Genomic DNA, 19,739 nt, shown 5'->3' on the forward strand with positions numbered 1-19,739 from the left:
AAAAAAAAAAAAAAAAAAAAAGTTTACATACAGCAAGTCCCAGTCAGAAAAAGACTGAAAGGATGGTCTGCCCTTTTGAAGAGGCCCTGGGCTCCTTCCCAGCAGGTGACAGGATCCATGCACACATGGAGATGATGTTCGGGGGCAGTGTTGTCTCATGTTCCTTAGTCAAGATGTGGTCTGGGCACAGAAAATAAGAGTCAGAAGCAGAAAGGTGGCTGGAAGTAGGAGGTATGGATAGCCCAGAGCAGGGCCTGAGGATCATAGTTGACATGAGCTCGGCCCCAGGAGGTTGATAAACATAGTCCCAAGACCCACATGATTTTCCTGCTTGAAAATAGCAAGCATTTTGCCATCCTTTCTCAAGGGAGAAACTCTTCCCTCTTCTATTTCAGGCTGATCCTGAATCGTTAATGCCAGTCCTCCCAACTGTGCTGATTGTTTCCCAGATAGGCCAAGGCTGTGTCACCCAACTGACCACCAACCACAACTAGCTCTGTTCTCTTCTTGTTCCTGAAATCCAAGCACAGGTGGTGAGGTGTTGGAGGCAACCCCTTACCAAAAGCTACGAAGAAAGGGGAGGGAAGGGCAAGGGATAGAGGAAGTTACAGTGGTTCTCAGTTTAAAGCCTCCAGGGTCCTCCTTCCTGTGAAGCCCAACAGTCTCTAGTCAGATTTCCTGTCCCCTTGGCCCCATCAGGACTGGGGGCTGCCTCGGCATGGCTGTTGGGTGGAGGTCACCCCTTGACTGGGACAGCATCACTCTAGGTCTTTCCTTCACCCCTCCTTAGGGTATTGGAGCCACTCTGTTCCCCATGATCCCTTAGACTGTAATGGTGAACCTTTTAGAGTTTTCAAAGATAAAAACAGCCCACTGCAGCTGCAGCATATGTGCCTTAGGTTTGCCACCACTGCCTTAGGCTGTTGATTCCTAGCTCTTGCTTGTTTTAAAGGAATCCAGGATACTCTGTTTAACCAGAATTTTGGAGGGCTTCGTCTTGTGTGCACGTAGACATGTGACGGGGAGCTGAGAAACCCTGGGTGACCGTGCTAAATTCAAGAGTTGGAAACAACTCTGCTCCCCTCGTTTCAAGGGCTCCTCTCTGTGTATCCCCAATCCCTTGGGGGAGGAGAATTCAGTCTCTGGGGACAGACCTCCCTCTGCTCTGCCCAGCCCCACCCCTCAGCTTAGAGGACATAAAAACGTGGATTCTGTGAGGGGAGTTGCCACTGTCAGGTGAGCTGTGGAACTGAGGTCCTGGGGCTGCTGCTAGTAACAAAAGCGGGCAAGTGCATGGGGGCCTATAGATCCCCTCCTCGAGGAGGCCTGGTTCTGCTCATAGGCCAGGCCCATTGAGGTGGGCTGGGTATGGAAGAGGGAGTAAGGGACTTGTGAAGACAGAAACGATGGAGGTCCCTTCTCCCAAACGCTCAGGGTACTTATGGGGCAGGGGTCTCACTGCAGAGATGAAGCTGCTCCTGGCCCTCACAGGGCTCCTGGCTACTCTGGTCATGCCTCAGCCCTCTGACAGTGCCCGTCCAGGTAACAGTTCAGAAAGGAGGGGAAAGGGGGTGTGCTGGAGGTGGTCCTGAATCCCAGGGACTCCTCAGTGCAGACTCCTGGGGATGGGACCTGACCTTGTGGTTCTTGCTCTGCCCAGCTGTCCCAGATGAGGTGGAGACCTCAGTGGTGCTGACCTGCATGGAGGAGGCCAAGCAGCTAGTGGACAAGGCCTACAAGGAGCGCAGGGAAAGGTGGGGATGCAGGCCCTGCCTTTCGGAGATTGTTTCTGGCCTTTCAGAGAAGAGCAGGCAGCAGGAAGTTTGCAAAGTGGGGGCTTGGTGGAGGTGGTTTGTAACTCTGGGTGTGAGAACATCTTCAAAGCCACCCTGCCTAGGGCCTTGCTTCTGTCTGGACACCCTGGTCCATATCATTTTTAAAAAAGGAAACCTTCTCATGTTGTATGTCCACTGCTAGACTGGGGAGCACCCAGCTGAGTGTCTCTGCACCCCTTCCCTGGTTTTCTTTTTCCATGCAGCATCAAGCAGCGGCTTCGCAGTGGCTTGGCGAGCCCCATGGAACTCCTGTCCTACTTCAAGCAGCCAGTGGCAGCCACCAGGACAGCAGTGAGGGCTGCCGACTATCTGCATGTGGCCCTAGACCTGCTGAAGAGAAAGCTGCAGCCTCTGCGCCCAGGGCCATTCAATGTCACTGGTAGCAGAGACCCTCCACCCTTCCCAGGCCCCTGCTGCACCAGGGACCCCCCTAGTGACTCCCACAGTGGCCCATTGATCCTGGTCCCCTTCTAAGGAGTCTCAGAGCCATCCTAGCATCCTTCCGCTTCTCAGCCTGTGCCCCCAGCTCCAGGGTGGATGGGGATCCAGCCTCAGGTTTCCTAGAGTAGGAAATGGGAGGTTAACTCTTCAGTCCCCCTTTCCCTGGCAGATGTGCTGACACCAGCCCAGCTGACTCTGCTGTCCAAGTCGAGTGGCTGCGCCTACCAGGACGCGGGGGTGAGCTGCCCAGAACAGGACAAGTATCGCACCATTACCGGCCACTGCAACAACAGGTGGGGCTCTGGCGGGGCTCAGGAGGTGTCCCGGTCCCGGTCACCCCCGTCCCACCCCTGCCTTTTCACAGTGTTCTGTCCCCCGCCCCCACAGACGCAGCCCCACACTGGGAGCCTCCAACCGCGCCTTTGCTCGCTGGCTGCCTGCAGAGTATGAGGACGGCGTGTCAGTGCCCTTCGGCTGGACGCCCGGGGTCAAGCGCAACGGCTTCGCAGTGCCACTGGTGAGCTCCAGTGGGCAGAGGGTGGCGCCGACCCATGTGGTACAGGGATGAGGCGCCCGCTGACACCGGGTGTCCCACAGGCTCGCGAGGTCTCCAACGCCATTGTGCGCTTCCCCACCGAGCGGCTGACACCCGACCAGGAGCGCTCGCTCATGTTCATGCAGTGGGGCCAGTTCATCGACCACGACCTGGACTTCACCCCTGAACCCGCCGCCCGGGCCTCCTTCCTCACTGGTCTCAACTGTGAGATCAGCTGCCTGCAGCAGCCTCCCTGCTTCCCTCTCAAGGTCCGCCCTCTTCCCCTGCTCCTGGCTTCTTCTGGGCCCAGGTTTCCCGAGGAAGGCTCTTTGCCTCTTGTGGGTCCAGAGTCAGTGCCTATCCTCCTCCATCGGGCCATTTGTCAGCCGTGACATCCATCTGTTCATTGCTTCTCATGGCCTGGTGGAGATGACCCCACTGGAATTACTGCTCTTTGTGACTTCGGGGATGAGGACCTTCCCAGTGTCCCTCACATTTTCCAGTGTGGCTGTCACGTGCCCAGTCGGACAGAGGGGCCTTCCCCACTGGGCACTCCACAGAGCAGACTCCAGACTCGGGTGGGAGCAGGGCCCAAGGTGGGCAGCTTGGGGCACATGCTGAAGAGGGAGGGAAGAGGAAATAAAGGAGAGACGGAGTCTGAGAGGGAGCGAAGGGAGGGACAGGAGAAGGGCAGGGATAGGTGAGAAACAGGAAGGGACAAAGGAGAGATGGAAATGGGGAGAGGAAAGGAAAAGGAAGAGCAGGCAGAGTGACAGGTTAGGGACCGAATCCAGAGTCGTGGAGCAGGAGGAGAGATTAAGTGAGGAAGGCGTGGAGCCCTGGCAGGGCCCACTCCCACGGGTCCCCGCATTCCAGCGCAGGGTCCTGCCCGTCACACCTGAAACTCAGAGGCGCTGTGCTTGTGGGTTCCTGGACAGCAATCCTGTTGGGCCCTTGTGAGGCCTCCCTACGGGCTGAGGGGGCCAGAGGTCCCAAGGCAGCAGCAAGCCTCCTCTGCTCACTGTCCCTGCCCCAGAGAGTCAGTCTAGCCTCTCTCTGTGCCACAGATCCCACCTAATGACCCCCGCATCAGGAACCAGAACGACTGCATCCCCTTCTTCCGCTCCTGCCCTGCCTGTACCAGTAGCAACATCACCATCCGCAACCAGATCAATGCTCTCACCTCCTTCGTGGACGCCAGCATGGTGTACGGCAGCGAGGACCCCCTGGCCAGGAACCTGCGCAACCTGACCAACCAGCTGGGGCTGCTGGCTGTCAACACCCGCTTCCAGGACAACGGCCGAGCCCTGATGCCCTTCGACAGACTGCATGACGACCCCTGTCTTCTCACCAACCGTTCCGCACTCATCCCCTGCTTCCTGGCAGGTCAGCTCGGGGGCTAAGAGGTGGCATGGGTGGCATAGGAGATATTTCTTGTGGGAGCCACAGTGAATCTGTTTGCAAGCAGTGTGTGGGTTGGCTATGAGAGATGCTGTCCTCACCAACTTCTTGATAGTAACCTAGTTGCCATGGTGACAAGTTGAATGGAGACAGAAAGGAAAGCAAAAGGAAAAAAACAAAACAAAAACCCTCCATCTAAAGTGGAGACCCAGGGCTAGACTCTGTCCTTTGCAGTCTCTCTTATCCCTTTTGGACTCCAGAAGAAAGGAGAGTTGAGTCAGGGGCAGGAAACTAGAGGACAGAGAGCAATGTGGGATCTTCACCCTCTGGAACCCCACTATCTAATTTGGAATCAGTAGCTAATGTGGCTGTTTTGATTTTACTTGTTTTTAAATTAAATAAAAACTTCAGCTTCTCAGTTGCACTAATCACATTTCAAGTGCTCAGTAGCCTTCTGAGCTAGTGGTTCCCCTACAGGGCAGTGCAGGATTAGATCGATTTCATCATCTCAGGAAGCTTTAGTGGACAGAGCTGCTGCAGAATGCCACCTCCTGGTCACCTGGCTGCCTGCCATAAGAGCGTGGGATTTCGAATGTAAACACCTGCAGTTCAGGGTAAGCTTGGGGCAGCAATGTAGGCACACCCAGAAATTTTCCAGTGTGTTTTAGTGTAAACCCAATGATAGGCCAAGGCAAAAGCCCTTGCTCTCCCTCACCCTTCTCCTGGTGGCTCCTGGTGATCTTTCCCTAGGCCCCTAAGAGGAGAACCAAGGTCAGTGCCAGTGTGACCTTTCTGGGGAAGGAGTCCACCCTCTTCAGGGCTACTTTAGGGCAGCACTCCTCAGCCAGACACAGCTGCCTCCGGTTGGCGATGACCAGCCAGCTGTATGTCCCCACCCTGGGTCATCGTGACCTCCAGTTGCTCATGTGATGAAGAAGCTGCTCTCAGAGGATGTTTTTTTCCTCCCAAATTGTCTTTCTAGAGTTGGCACAGGCTGAACCCAGGGTCCCGCTGAAGTGGCCCTGACTCTGGCCCTCTGGTCCCTTTCTAGAAAGGTTTGGGGGAGACTAGAGAAGTGGGGGATTCGTGTTCAGTGTTCCTGAACGGAGTCCTAGGTGTGGGTTCCTCATATCCTGTACTCCCCCCACACCCCACCCCAGCCCTGCTGCACCACAGGCTGCACCATCAGCTAGTAGTAAGGACTGGGCTGGCCATGCTATTCAAATGGTAGTGACCTTCTGGGGTCCTGTGTTGAGAAGAACTCTGTGTTGCATCCAATTTTAGCAGGAAAGAGTGCTGTGATCATTAGGTGTGTTTGACAGGGGCATGAAAATAGGTGGCGCCAACACGCATGCTACTTTGGGGCGCTTCCTGAATCAAGAAAATCGGCAAAGTAGGTAGTGTTTGTGGATCTAAGGCCTGGTGCTAAGCCCTATGGGCTGATATTTGTATCAGAAAGGATGGTTATGTACAAAAAGGAAGAAGGCTTAGATCTTGTCCTCAAGGACCCCTCAGTTTCAGCTACAGGAAGTTAACAGGTCATGGGCTGGATCTGATGCCTACTGGGTAAGTCCTCTGGCCAGAAATGTCCTTGAGCAGGACAAGGAGCCGGCATAGAAGACAGGGCCTCAGGGGAGGCCTCCTGGAAAAGTGTAAACTGAGCCTGGTGTGCAAAGAGGGGTGGAGAGCAGGACGAGTAGGAGATGTTTCAGGCCTTGGAGAGACAGACAGTTTCAGCGGAGCAAACCTTTTCTGGGCTGGAAGTCTTAGGAATGACAGTGGCTTTTGTTCCCTGCAGGGGACACCCGCTCCAGTGAGATGCCTGAGCTCACCTCCATGCACACCCTTTTTGTTCGAGAGCACAACCGGCTGGCCACGCAGCTCAAGAGCCTGAACCCCAGATGGAATGGAGAGAGGCTCTACCAGGAGGCCCGGAAGATCGTGGGGGCCATGGTCCAGGTAGGCTGCTCCGAGTATCAGGCAGACTCAGGATCCAGATGTGCCCCTGCAACATCCCAGCTGTGTGGCCGTAGGCAAGTTTCTTATCCTCCTGAACCTTGGCTTCTTCACCCTTGGTGCCGAAAGGATTAAATGACCTACATGAAAACACTGGACAGATGTGAAGTGCTTGACAAGGCTGCTCCCTTCTCTGCCCTTCGTCCCAGCTTTGCTTCTTTCCTGTGGGTCCAGGCCTGGTGTTGGGAGGGTACACACACCCGGGTTCTGGAGAGGGAAAGAGCTGTAGGTGCGGAAGGTGAGTTTTTATTTTCCACTGAGATACAAGTGGGGCTCATTTCAGCTTTGGAGGAAATTTGAGAGTCTAGGCTCTAGGGTGAGACTATTGTACATCTTCCATTTTCACTGGGAGAAATCATACCGGAGCACCCATTGTTCCTTCCTGCCTCCCCTCCTTCCACAAAACTGTACTGAACCCTACTGTGGGCCAGGCATATGCTGGGCAGTGAGTGTAATTTCAATACTCCCAATTCCCTGGCTCTCAAGGAGTTGATATGATAGTAGATATGTAACATTAATAACTCAAGGGAAGGCGGTTAATGCAATGACTGTAATAAAGAGCTTTATTATTTAATTCTCTAAGGCAGAGGGTAATATAACTATCCTTATTTTACATTTGAGGCTCAGAGATGTGAATCAGTGACCCAAAGTTACAGCCAGCAAGTGGTAGAACTCTGTTTATGCCCTTTAGTGCTGTTGCATTGTTTAGAGCTGGTAGTTGGGGAGGCAGGCCCCTGACCATGGATGGATGGAGTAGATAGAGACCCCAGAGAGTGAGCTGAGAGCCCATTCCCAGTGACTTTCTTTAGATCATCACATACCGAGACTACCTACCCCTGGTGCTGGGGCCGGCAGCCATGAGGAAGTACCTGCCCATGTACCGTGGCTACAACGAGTCGGTGGACCCACGTATTGCCAATGTCTTCACCAATGCCTTCCGCTATGGCCACACCCTCATCCAACCCTTCATGTTCCGCCTGGACAGTCGGTACCAGCCCATGGGGCCCAACCCCCGAGTCCCGCTCAGCAAGGTCTTTTTTGCCTCTTGGAGAGTGGTGCTGGAAGGTAAGTGGAATCTGGGCCAGGAGAGAGTGGGCTGGCAGCTAGGGGGATGCAGGCAGCTAGGGTGAGGAAAGATCTTCCTTGTTTTCTTCCTCAGAGACCCAGTCTGACTGTCCAGTCTCAGTGTTCCTGACTCTGCTTTCACATCTGAGTACGAACAGTAGGGGTGGAGAGGGCTCTCAGAGGGAGCTGAGTCCTTCCTGTGTGTTGTGACTCTGTGACCTGCGAGGCCAGGGGCTGGAAGAATCCTAGCCTTGCATGTCTGAGTGGCATTGAGCCCTGTAGGTCCGAGGGTCATGTAGTGCCTTCTGAGGACCTGCTCACTGTGGTCACCCTGACACCAAGCCCTCTTCTCCAAGCCCTGGTGACCCCATGGGGACTTCCCCGTATTCCCATTAGAGTTCTGGTACCAAGTGGGACCTTCCCTTCAACTTTGTTTCTTTTGCCTCCCAGGTGGCATTGACCCCATCCTCCGAGGCCTCATGGCCACCCCTGCCAAGCTGAATCGTCAGAACCAAATTGTGGTGGATGAGATCCGGGAGCGATTGTTTGAGCAGGTCATGAGGATTGGGCTGGACCTGCCGGCTCTGAACATGCAGCGCAGCAGGGACCACGGCCTCCCAGGTGAGGAGCTGCAGGAGCCTCCCTCCCCCATCTCCTAGGTAGCTCATGGCTTCCCTTCCACTTGAGGGCCTTACACTTTCCAGTACCCCCAGCAGCTCAGGACTTCCCCCACCCCAACACCTTGACTTCTTCATGTCTGGTTCTTATCCGGCCTGTAAAATTCTTCCCAGGATGGACAGATTATAAATGACCAAGACTGTCCTCCACTCCCAGGGAGGGCTTTATGAGTAAGGGTGGGCCTGGCCCCCAACACTTTGCTTTCCCTAAGCTATCTAAGGCCAGGCCCCTGCCTTCCCCTGGTCCCTCTGGTGAACTTCCAGCTTCTCTAGGGCTGCTTTGCCCACTGTGACTCTCTGAGCTACAACAACACTCAAGTAACAGTAATGCAGTCTGAGAGGCTCTGTCCACCATGGTTTCATTCTGACCCACGGTTCATGGACTCTGAGGGGAAGAGACTATCACCTCCACTTGACTGATGAGCGAATAGGCTGGCAGACATTCGGAACCTGGCTAGGACCCAGCTCAACCTAACACTACAACTTGAGCCTGTGTCATAGAGTAGCCCCTGTGTGTGGCCGAGCCTTTCAGACACTACCCTCTTGGGTCAGACAGACACACTGGGTTGCCCCAGAAGACAGTGAGATGCTCCTATTTTTGGACATGGTGAGAGTTGTAGCAATTAGGGGTTTACCTTAGTGTGTGAGGGCAAGGGAAGGGCAGTGAAGGTCCAAGGAGGCCCTGCTGTCCCCCTAGGTCTGAGGCAAGGGTTCAGGTTTCCTCTGTCTATGGCTTTGGCTCCTAGTGCCCTGCCCACCTTGTAGCAGCAGGGGGACCTGGCCAAGGCCACTTGTCCCCTTCCTTCTGCAGGGTACAATGCCTGGAGGCGTTTCTGTGGGCTCCCACAGCCTAGCACGGTGGGAGAGCTGGGCACAGTGCTGAAGAACCAAGACCTGGCACGGAAGCTGGTGCAGCAGTACAGCACACCCAACAACATTGACATCTGGATGGGTGGTGTGGCTGAGCCCCTGGAGCCCAACGGCCGCGTGGGCAAGCTCCTCGCCTGCCTCATCGGCACACAGTTCAGGAAGCTCCGGGATGGTGACCGGTGAGGAGGGCAGGCCTACTGGGTAGCCGTGAACCATCTCAGAGCTTATGGGGGCCTTGATTTCCTCAGTGATTTTCCAGCATGTTCCAGGGAAGCTTCAGGTCACCCCTGTTGTGCCCTGAACCTGTGAGGGTGCAGCACGGAGGGCATTGGAGCCCTGGCTCTGAAGGACAGAAAACAGAAGAAATCTCACTTTCCTTTCTCTGCTTTTATGTGAACAACTGTAAAAGTGTCAGTCCTCAATGAACAGTCCCAATTTAGCTTTCCCATGACCTCCCTCTGTGTCATTTCACTGTGGGTCTGACATCCACATGTCTAGTTCTTACCTAGCTTTTATTGTCCCTTTGGTAATATTATGAAACCACATTCGGGATTCTCCCCAACTCCTGTGGATGCAGCCCTGGGCACAGGGCTTCAGGACTGAGCATGGACCTGGCTCCCTCTAGAATGGGTGCCTGGAGGTCACTGGGCTGGAGCAGCAGAGGCAACCAGGCAGCTGTGCTTATTCTGTGCTCTGGGTGGGGCCCCCCCAGTGGCCTGAAGTGCTCCTATGTCACAGGGCAGAGGCTTCTATACTCCTCTTACACTCAGGGGACAGCTCAAGCCAGGTGATTCCCACTGGCCCAGGATCTGCCAGCAAAGTGACCCCCAGGCACAATGTTCACAATGCCCCTTGCAGGTTTTGGTGGGAGAGCAATGGTGTGTTCAGCTCTCAGCAGCGGCAGGCCCTGGCCAGGATCTCCTTGCCCCGAATCATCTGTGACAACACAGGCATCACCACAGTATCCAGGAACAACATCTTCATGTCCAACTCCTTCCCCCGGAATTTTGTCAACTGCAGCTCTCTCCCAGCATTGAATCTGGCTTCCTGGAGGGAGTCATAGAGGCTGGGTGAGGGCACAAGGCCGTGAGGGTACACCTGGGCTGGGCACTTGGCACTGAAGGGAACTCCCTTCCCTGTTGAGACTGTCCCTGTTCAGGGTGCTAGTTGGGAAAATGGCTGGGTATTCAGTGTGTGTGTGTGTGTGTGCATTCATACGCACATGCGCGTTTATATGTATTTACACACATGCGTGTGTGCCTGGTATATAAATTGGCATTTCACGTGTGTGTCGTCTGTGAGCATGGGCAGTGTTTTCTGTGCTGTGTGTGTCATTCATGTGTGTTGCTGCTCACGAGGCTGTGGAGTGTATCAAAGGCAGCAGAGCAGATTGGTAAGGAGCACAGCTAAGCTTTACATCCTGGCTCTGCAGCTGACTAGCTGCGTGACCTTGGACAAACTACTTAATTCTCCCTAATCTGAGTTTTCTTCCTTGTAAAAAGTGGCTCTGGCTCCTTGGAGGGCCCATTTGCACCCTCTAGTTCTTCATTCATCGGGCACCTACTGCATGCCAGGCACTGTGCCAGGCATGGGAAACGCAGAGAGGCAGGACAGACACAGTCTGCGCCTCGAGGAGCCTACACAGAGACTGTGTCCTGGTTAGCCGAGGGGAACCAGTGGCCCCTGGAGCAAGGAGCCTTCAGCAGTTGGGCCATGTGGCTGATTCTGGGCCTGGATGGCTGGGCTCAGCCACAGATCTCTTTTTTGTTTGTTTTGTTTTGGTACCAGGGATCAAACTTGGGTCCTTGTGCTTGCGAGGCTGGCATCAGAACCACTGAGCTAAATCCCTCCAGCCACAGATCTCTTTTGTCTTACTCTGTTCTCTGTTCACAGGGGCCTGCCTGGAGAGGAGTGAGGGGCATCAGTCCTTCTATACCATTTGTTTGTACCTACCTGACATTCACATAATAAAGCACTGAGGATGGGGATTTCCCTCTGTCTGTCTGTGAAGGGGCTGGGCCCTGACCTTGACCCGGTGTGGTTTGTGTCTTAGGCCCCTGTGATCCTGAACCAGGGTGAGGGCATCCTTTGTCCACACAGGGAGGACAATTGGTTCTTAGAAGCATAGGACAAAAGCCACACACTGAGCAGAACCTTGTCCCTCACCTCCTACCTCTGCCACCTTGCAGAACAGGGATGTGGTCACTAAGGCCTAATGTTTGTTCATTCTGAGGCAAAGATTTGCTTCATGTGTATTCTGTCAGGTGCTGGGGAAGCAGAGGGGGAAAATGCTATCCCTGGGGAAGAGAAAGAGCCAAGGTCTGGTGGGAAGGGCTGCCCCAGATGACAGGGACCTCTGGCTCCTGTATCCCCACAGTCTGGCACAGTGGTGGTTTGGAGGCTCCAAGTTTCAAGTGGTCAGGCCCCAAGTGTAGGGAAACAGGTGGTTGAGCTCAGAGGCCAGTGCATGTTTGTAGCAGTCTTGCCTGGCTGTCACCCCAGTAGCCAGCTGGTAGACGCCCCCCACCCTCCCTCCCATGTTTCTGCATAAGGGGAAGGAGCACCGAAGCTGGGAGCCACATGGTGTGTACTCAGGGTCCCTGGGGAAATCCAGGCCACCACCAAGGCACACAGCAGGACAAACACCCTTGTCCTCACTTCGCTGATGAGGAGGGGGCTCAGGGAGGGGAAAGGCTGCATCAGAGGTTGAGAAGAAGTAGGTACCAGAGGCAGCCTGGTCTTCTGCCTTGCGCTCTTCCCCTGAGATAGCTAAGTGTCTCCTACTCCCACCAGTCAGTCAGGGAATCTGGGCTGGCCTTACCCAGAGGGTCACCTGAAAAGAAGAATGTAGGATATTGGTGAGCAGCCCAAAGAATATTCCTGAGCTGCTCCTTTGGAGGTCTGACAGGCCCCAAGGACTGCCCTGGAAGAAGAGGGTGTTTCCCAGCGGGCTGGAAGAGAAATAAATTGCGGTAGGAGGGGAATCCAGGCCCCTGTCTGGTCCCTAGGTGGCCCTACCTGCTCTTTCCTGCTACCCCCTTGCTTCCTGTCACCAGGAGCCCTTCCCTCCTCCCCCCTTCCTCAGCCCCTCACTCTTGGGTTCTTGGAACTCCCACCCAACCACTCCCTCTCCTCCAACACACCCAAGAACACAGCACCCTGGGGGCAAGGCACATCTGGACTCCAGTTACTTAGCAGTTAGTTACTGCCTCCAGAAAGGAATGGGGTCATCAGCAGCCTCCTCAGTCAGTCATCAATGTTTACTGAGCGCTGAGTGTGAAGCACCACGCGGAGTGCCATGGCCATACGCAGAAGCTCACAATCTAGCTGGGGAGAACAGGAGCAAAGATAAAGCTCAAAGGCCAGCGCCTCAGCCAGTCTTGTTTAGGGGAGAGGAAGGGAGATATCTGGCAATTGGGACCAGAAGGGAATCTCAGAAGGTCTAAATCTTGACTGAAGGGAGGATTTTCATGGACCAAAAGGTTGGGGTGGAAGCAGAAGTCAAGGTCCAGGTGGCCTGAGCAAGCCATTCATCTGGTGCGTGCAGGAGAGACCGAGAGGAAGGCTGGGCCTGGGGTGTGCAGCTCCGAGGAACTGGGTCATTGAACTCGTGTGAAATGCCACTGCAGACCACAAGGAGTTTTTCTCTGCAACGTGGGAGGCCGTGAGTCCAGGCCTCTAACTTTCCACTGAGGCCCAGGGTGAGAGGTCCAGCTCCTCCACAGCAGAGCAGTTCACAAAGCCTTGGGGGTAGTGGTTGACCTGGAACGGGTTCAGTGGGACCTTGGTGATGCGGGTGTTGTCACAGACAAGGCGTGAGAAGGACATTTTCCTCAGAGAGTCCTGCTGCTTCTCCGTGAAGACTCCTGGGTTTTCCCACCAGAATCTGCACAGACAGGAGCAGGGTCTCATTACATGGTCCAGCTGCTGGCCCCTCCCCATGCTGGCAAAGGAGGTCACCAGGAACTTGAAAAGCTGCCCCCATGCTGAGAACTTAGTCCTCATGCAGGACACTGGGACAATCTCCTAGGGGAAGGGTTCCCCGGTGTCTCCTGGGGTAGGGGTTTCACTTGCCTGTCTCCATCGCGGATCCGCTGGAACTGGTGGCCCAGGAGGCAGGCCAGGAGAGGCCCCACCCGGCCCCTTTCCACCAGGGGCTCAGCAACGGTGCCCACCCAGATGTCAATGTTGTCAGGGGTCCCGTAGAGATCTAGTAACTTCTTGGCGAGCATCTCGTTCTTCAGCACAGCACTCAGATCTTCTAGGGTCTGAGGCTGCGAGAGGCCACAAAAGCCTCTCCAGGAGTTGTACCCTAGGGTGAGAAGCCCAGGCTAGCTCATGGCAGGGATTTCCTGCTTCTGGCTCCCTTTGGGGACCTACCCCTTCCAGCTGCATTAGCCCCAGAAAAATTCAGCCTCTGAAGTAGCAGAGGTACTGACCATTGTTTATATCTGTGGCACTTCTGTCTTGGCAGGGTGGTGTGGGGCTGGTGGCTTTCTGGGTACTTACCACAGGTCCAGGCACTGCTTTAAGCACTGGAGCAGGAATGTTAAGTGACTTGCCCTCAGTCCCGTAACTAGTAAATGGCACAGCTGGGATTTGAACTCAGGCAGTATGACTTCTGAATGAAATTAAATTGCCTTTCATGGGTACAAAAGAAAGTACCAACAATCTTTGGCTTTTCTCTGTTCTTTTCTCAATCTTTTCTGGTCTTTTGGCTGGTTTTAGAAGTTTGTTGGTCCCTTTCTCATCTAAGGAACTCCAAGACAGTACCAGACATGTGCTCATTTCTCTGTATGAGGGAGAGTGAAAGATTCCATACCATGGCTGAGGAAAGTAGTTTTTTTTAAGCCAGTCAGCCTTCTGCTCAGAATTGATGGGAGCCTGTAGGTTTCTGGGGAGAGGCTCCAGGAGCCCCAGAAGGCAGCTAAGAGATCTCCAGGCCAGCCCTGACCCCAGGCCCACTCACCAGGCTGCCCGTGGTCCCGGCCTCGCTGTATGTTGATGGAAGCCAGGTCAAAGCCATGGATGGTGTGAGTTGGCTGGAAGAGCTTGTTGCGCAGCTCTCCTGTCATCATTTTATTCTGATTCATGAACTTGGCCTTCTTGGCTAACAGGCCCCGCACCAGAGGGTCTATTCCACCTGCAGAGGGAGACCCAGAGTCCATCCGTGGGATGGGAGTAAGGCGTGGACACCTTCCGTGGTTAAAGAAGCACCTGCTGGACATATGTAGGGGAAAGGGAGTCTGAGCCACATGATTCTGGGGTGGCAGGAAGGGGTGTTCATGGGAAGATGGCTTGAATATGATGGTATTCAAGTTCCAGGTCGTGGAGTCAGCTCTTTTTCCTCCCATTCATCCTCCTGGGAGCATTTTAGCACAGGAAGAGGCAGCAGGAACCATTAGGAAGTGGCCCTGACTTGTTAGGCCTTAATGAAAGCCATAGCCCAGGACAAAAGAGGGCTGTTTCCAACCTTTGACATTTCATGGAGGTAGACAGCTCTGGAGGAGAGCAGGAAAAAGCTGCTTATTTACATTCTTTCTTCAGAGGTCAGAAAAGCCAAGGGGAGGGAGTGGAGGCAGAGAAATCCTAGACAGCTCAGAAGCAGGAAGGAGGAAAGAAATAGTAATGACTAATATTTCTCAATCATTTCCTGTGTATTAGGAATCCTTATAGGTTGTTCTACTTGTCTACCTCAGTTAATTTTTTTCAATATCTTCATGAATTGAGTACTATTACTGCTCCCATTCTTACAGAGGTGGACACTGAGGCTCAGTGAGGTGAATTCATTCGCCCAAGGTCACATGGGAGGTGCTTGGAGTCTGACTCCTCGGCCAGGTTTCCCTACCAGGAGGTTGCAGAGTGGGAGAGCCAGGAGGGCACTTTCCCAGAAGGCCATACCGTCTTGGACCATCCTCCAGGTGTTGAAGAAGAGGGAGTGCAGGGGCAGCTCTGGTTCTGGACCCCATGGCTGATAATTCTCATCAAGGCGAAATATAGTAGAAGGGACTTCCAAGTGGCCAAAGCGGAAAGCAAAAGTAAAGACATTGGAAATTCGGGGGTCTACAGATTCGTTGTAGCCTTGGTATGGGGGGATCCACTTCTGCATCTCGCCACCTAGCACGATGGGCAAGTAGTCCCTGAAGGTGATGATCTGAAGGGAGAAATAAGTCATGAGGAAAGGGCATGGGGAGGGTTTTACCCTTTGTAGAGGGAGGCTCTAGAGAAACTGCTCCCAACTGGGATGAGCAGTCAAAAATCCAGGACAGCATTGAAGCCCTTGTCCCATAATCCAGGCTGGAGTTAATCCAGTCAGCCTGTGGGAGCGGCAGCAATGGAGCCCTGTGTCTCTTTGCTCTTTAGCCTTGGCTCTTCACCAAGGAGACCCAGGTACAATGGTTTCTGGGTCTCTAGATGGTTGCCTAGCAACAGCAGGCAGCCAGGAAAGAAGCTTCTTGCCCTTTAGACAGTACCAGCAGGGAAGGAGTGGGAAGCTCAGAACACAAGAGGGATGAAGTGGACCAGAAAAGCATTAGGAGGGCTCAGGAGAGCAGGTGGCCACTGGAACGAAACCCCATAAAAGTAGACCAGAAGCTACATGCTAAACCTGAACAGGTGATGATATGCTAAAATAGATTTATTTGCTTTTAAATAAAAGATTTAAATAGGATAAAGCATATCCTAATATAATAACCAATATGCCTAAGATACAATTGAAATTCACCTCTAATATCAAGAACCAGGAAAATCCCATGTGGAGTGAGAAAAGACAATTAATTGATGCCAATTCTGATGTGAATCAGATACTGGCATTGTCTGATAAAGGTTTTAAAGCAGCCACCTTAAAAATGCCTCAATTGCCGGGCATGGTGGCGCACACCTGTAATCCCAGAACTCACGAGGCTGAGGCAGGAGAATCGCTGTGAGTTCGAGACCAACCTGGGCTACATAGTGGGTTCCAGGTCAGTCTCAACTACATAGTGAGACTCTGTCTCAAAAAACAAAAAACAAACAAACAAACAAAAAAAACCCAAAACCATAATATCTCAGTAAAGAAGTAGAAGTTACTAAAAAATGAAATCATTGAACTGAAAATATAATACCTGAAGTTAAAGACAAATTTGGAGAACCCTCATGATGAAGTGGTAATGATAGAAGGTAGGCCTGAAAACAGAGCAACAAAATCCACTCAGTCTGCAGAACAGAGAGAAGATAGACTTAAAAAAAAAAAACTTCAGTTAGCTGTGGTGGTACACACCTCTCATCCCAGAAGGCTGGGAAGCTGAGGCAGGAGGCTCACAAGTTCAAGCCCACTCTGGGCAACTTAGTGAATTAGCAAAACCTTGTCTCAAAATAAAAATAAATAAAGGACTGCGGGTGTGGCTTAGTAAGAAGACCCTGGAGGAATCAATTCCCAGTACTGTAACAAGCAAACAAACAAAAGGAAATAAAACTAAAACACCACCAGAGCCTCAGGGTTCTGGGAACAATAATAAAATGATCTAACATTCATATCACTGGAGTCCCAGAGATAAAGAGGAAAGAGGGTGAAACTGAAAAAATTATTTCTGAAATAATGCCTAAAAATTTCCTCAAATTGGTGAAAGACATACATTTACAGATACAAGAAGCTGGATGTACTCTATACCAGATCAACCCAAAGAAGTTCACTCCAAAGCACATTATAATTAAATATCTGGAAACTAAACACAAAAAGTTTTAAGAGCAATCAAAAAGACAAAGGACTAAAATCTAGACTATATAAAGAACTAAAAAAATAGACGAAATAATTAGGCCTCTGGAATAAACAGACGTTTCTCAGATGAAGAAGTACAAATGGCCAATAAGTACATGCAAAAAATGTTCACCATCTCTTGCCATTTGAGAAATACAAATTAAAGCAACACAGATATTCTGTCTCACTATCGCACTCCAAGAAGAATGTCTGTCTTTAAGAGGTCAAATAACAAATGCTGAGGAGGCTGTGGGGTGGGGTAGGAGAAGGAACCCTTCTTCCAAACTGGAAACTCTCCAATGTCCTCCAGTAGCTGAATGGTTATACCACAGAATGCTAGTTGAGTTGGATGAATCTCACAGGTATCATGCTTAATGCAAAAATCCCCTCGCCAAAGGAAATATACTGCATAATTTCATTAAACAACATTTGTGAACTAGTATAATGATAGAGATAGAGAACAGTTAGCATTTTCTAGGAGTCAGGGCTATGTAGGTGGGGGTAGTTGTGGCCGTAAAGAGGTAGCATGGGAGTCTTGTTCGTGCAGCTAAGTCATTTTTTATGGTGTTTACATAAAGCTACACCTCTGATAAAACTGCATAAAACTGCAGTCATGCGCACATGTCCCACACGCATTTATAGCTGGCGAAATCTGAACTCACTCCTTGGTTTGCATCAGTGTTAACACTCTGGTCAGCACTGGTTTTGCTTCCTAATTTTGTTGTTATAGCACAGTTATGCCAGACGTTAGCATCAGTGGAGGCTGGATAAAGGGCACACAGATCCCCCTGCACGTTGTTTTTGCAACTTCTTGAGAAGCTGGAGTTTTTTTAAAATAGAATGTTTTAAAAAGTACATGTAGGGTTAACATCTACCTACCAACCTTGCCAAGTCTCTTCAGGTTAGTAAGCCAATCTACAACACCCACTGAGTACATCCATTCCCATTTCATGTGGCTTAAGTGTGGAGAATGTAAAAGGAAGAGAATGAGATCAGAATAGCCCAAGTCACCGCTGGGTAGCAGTCACAGAGGTGATAAAGCCTAGCGTCCACATCAGGGCACCAGGGCAGGTTACACTGAAGGGACCAACACTGTGAACCCAAGGATTTGCTTTGGGACAGAGAAGCCAAAGACATGAAAGAAGAGAGGGTATAAAAGACTGAGATAATGGAAGGGGAAGGGGTAGAAGTGTGAGAAACAGAAGAGGTGGCTGGAGTGGACAGAGCTGGAGCAGGACCAGGCGGCCATGGCGGGCGCTGGTGTCTCTGTACCTGCATGAAGGCACCGAGGATTTTCCGGGCTTCCTGAAAGAGCCTCTCTCCATCCCACTGAGGGTTGAGTCTCTTCAGTGCTTGGGCCAACCGGTTGTGCTCCCGAAGAAGGAGCGTGTGGGAAGTGGCCAACAGGATCTGTTCAGAGGCCCGGGAATCTCCTGCAAGGCCAGAAGGCAGGAAGGTGAGTTCTACCTGAGCAGCCCCAGGACCCAGGGACCTACACAGAGGGATGATGGTGCCCCAGAGGTCCCTCTCCCAAGACCCTCCTTCCTGGCAACTTATGGGAAGTCAGGTGGAGAGGGATGGAGGTGGCAATTACAGATTTGCACCTCAGCTCTGAATATGTACATTTTAGCTGTGTAACCTTCAGTGGGTTACTTAACATTTTCTGAGCCTCCGCCTCCTTATCTGGGAGAATGGTGATTAAAATTCGCAATTGTGGGGAAGGCTACAGGTGGCAGACTAAGATATAAAGTTTTGCTCATTATAACCCAATTACCTTGTAAGAAGGCAATTCATACAAACAAGAGGGCACCTTCACTTGCCAGGCACCTTTGAAGGCTTTAAGGAATGAATTCCTCTGGGTAATAAAGGGAGAAGAATCTGGAGATGAGGCCTTTGGGGGAAGAATGGAGGAGCAAGGGGGTGAACAATTAAGTGGTGAAGACCGGATGTCTCACAAGGGCACATTTTCCTGTGCTCTCCAGGGTTCAAGAAGCCCTATTAAACCCACAAAGGCTTGGGGTATGTGTGGACATAAAATTTAAGAAATCTACCAGACAGCTTGGCCTACGGAATGGCCTGTGGTCTCATCAGGCGGTGGTCAGGAGACAGAGGGTACCAGGAGGGTTGTTATGGAGTGTGCCCAGGTTACAAAAAAAGTCTTAATATCTGTATCCATTCCTCTTAATCTAACAGGTGGGTCCAACCCATAGCTCCCGGGCCACTTGACTTTCTTTACTATAAAAAGAATACCTTAAAAAAGGAAGTTTTGTTACTTGTATATGTTAAACTACATTAGATATTTTACATGTAGCCTGAGATGATTCCTTTTCATTTGACCTGGCCCAGGCAGCCCAGCTGTGTCCAGCTTGTGGGCTGCAGGTTAGACACTCCTGTAAGAATACTTAATGCCGTGGGATATGGTTAAGTGAACACATCAGGTTACAGAGCCTTATTTATAGCGTGGCCCCAATTACGTAAAGCTATACCCGTGACAGAAGAAATCCTGCAAAGATTGGCAACACAATGTTAATAATGACCGCTGGTTGTGTGGTGGGTTTATGTGAATTTTCTTTGTGCTTTGCAGAACTTCCTTATTTGTTTTACATTTACAGTGAACACATGTTTTCAGGTTATTTTTCATCTGGGCCCTTCTGCCAGTCCTGGACTGGCAGACGGTGGTGGCTTGGTTCATTTCCAGAAAAATAAGGAGAAGGGGGCAGCAGCAGAGCCTTTCTGGGTAATGCCCTGTTCTCTCCCAGGCCTACACTCACCAGCCAGGAAGCAGGGCACACCGGCCGTGGTGTTGATGAACTCACAGGGGCTTGGCCGCGTGGTGACAAAGGGCAGGTAAGGCAGCCCATCATCTGAGACCTCCTGGTTGACGGCCATGAGACCCAAGGGGCTACTGAGGTTGCGCAGGCGGCTGGCCAGGCTTTGCTCGGGGCCGTACACCAAGCTGGCATCCAGGAAGGAGGTCAGGGCATTGATTTGCTGTCGGGCCACAGAATGGTAGGGTGGAGTGGGGCAAACAAACCCTGCTCGGAAGAAAGGCATGCACTTTCCTTGAGTCTTCACCTTGGGGTCAGCGGGTGGGAACTGCAGAGAGATTAGGGGTGGGTGGCTAGGCAGAGGTGGCACAGCTGGGCCCCACATCCCCCCCCCCC

At 52.0% G+C, this 19,739-nt stretch overlaps 2 protein-coding genes and 1 long non-coding RNA gene across 3 annotated transcripts in view; 1 reads left to right on the forward strand and 2 right to left on the reverse strand.

The window, feature by feature from the left end:
- Window positions 1-4,098, reverse strand: part of LOC104859570 — an 8,180-nt gene extending 4,082 nt beyond the window's left edge. Inside the window, exons 1-2 of the long non-coding RNA XR_779438.2 lie at window positions 3,995-4,098; window positions 32-180 (exon numbers count right to left, since the gene is read on the reverse strand). This is a non-coding gene — a long non-coding RNA (uncharacterized LOC104859570). The remainder of the gene's footprint in view (window positions 1-31; window positions 181-3,994) is intronic.
- On the forward strand, window positions 1,250-10,822 carry Mpo (myeloperoxidase). Its single transcript, XM_010620246.3, has 13 exons — window positions 1,250-1,542; window positions 1,661-1,754; window positions 2,039-2,214; window positions 2,446-2,569; window positions 2,664-2,793; window positions 2,874-3,080; window positions 3,879-4,197; window positions 6,011-6,171; window positions 7,038-7,293; window positions 7,744-7,914; window positions 8,782-9,019; window positions 9,699-9,910; window positions 10,734-10,822. The coding sequence occupies exons 1-12, from the start codon at window positions 1,407-1,409 to the stop codon at window positions 9,901-9,903; spliced, it is 2,217 nt and encodes a 738-aa protein (XP_010618548.1). The 5' UTR covers window positions 1,250-1,406; the 3' UTR covers window positions 9,904-9,910; window positions 10,734-10,822.
- A 1,269-nt stretch (window positions 10,823-12,091) lies between these two features.
- The window catches only part of Lpo (lactoperoxidase), a 21,327-nt gene continuing 13,679 nt past the window's right edge, over window positions 12,092-19,739 (reverse strand). Inside the window, exons 8-13 of the mRNA XM_033762717.1 lie at window positions 19,347-19,671; window positions 17,848-18,008; window positions 14,742-14,994; window positions 13,810-13,983; window positions 12,915-13,152; window positions 12,092-12,726 (exon numbers count right to left, since the gene is read on the reverse strand). Of these exons, the coding sequence (XP_033618608.1) occupies window positions 12,519-12,726; window positions 12,915-13,152; window positions 13,810-13,983; window positions 14,742-14,994; window positions 17,848-18,008; window positions 19,347-19,671 (1,359 nt within the window). The 3' untranslated portion in view covers window positions 12,092-12,518. The remainder of the gene's footprint in view (window positions 12,727-12,914; window positions 13,153-13,809; window positions 13,984-14,741; window positions 14,995-17,847; window positions 18,009-19,346; window positions 19,672-19,739) is intronic.

Source organism: Fukomys damarensis, unplaced genomic scaffold (assembly GCF_012274545.1).
Source record: "Fukomys damarensis isolate Sample0158 unplaced genomic scaffold, DMR_v1.0_HiC HiC_scaffold_13, whole genome shotgun sequence".
Taxonomy (NCBI): Eukaryota; Metazoa; Chordata; class Mammalia; order Rodentia; family Bathyergidae; genus Fukomys; species Fukomys damarensis.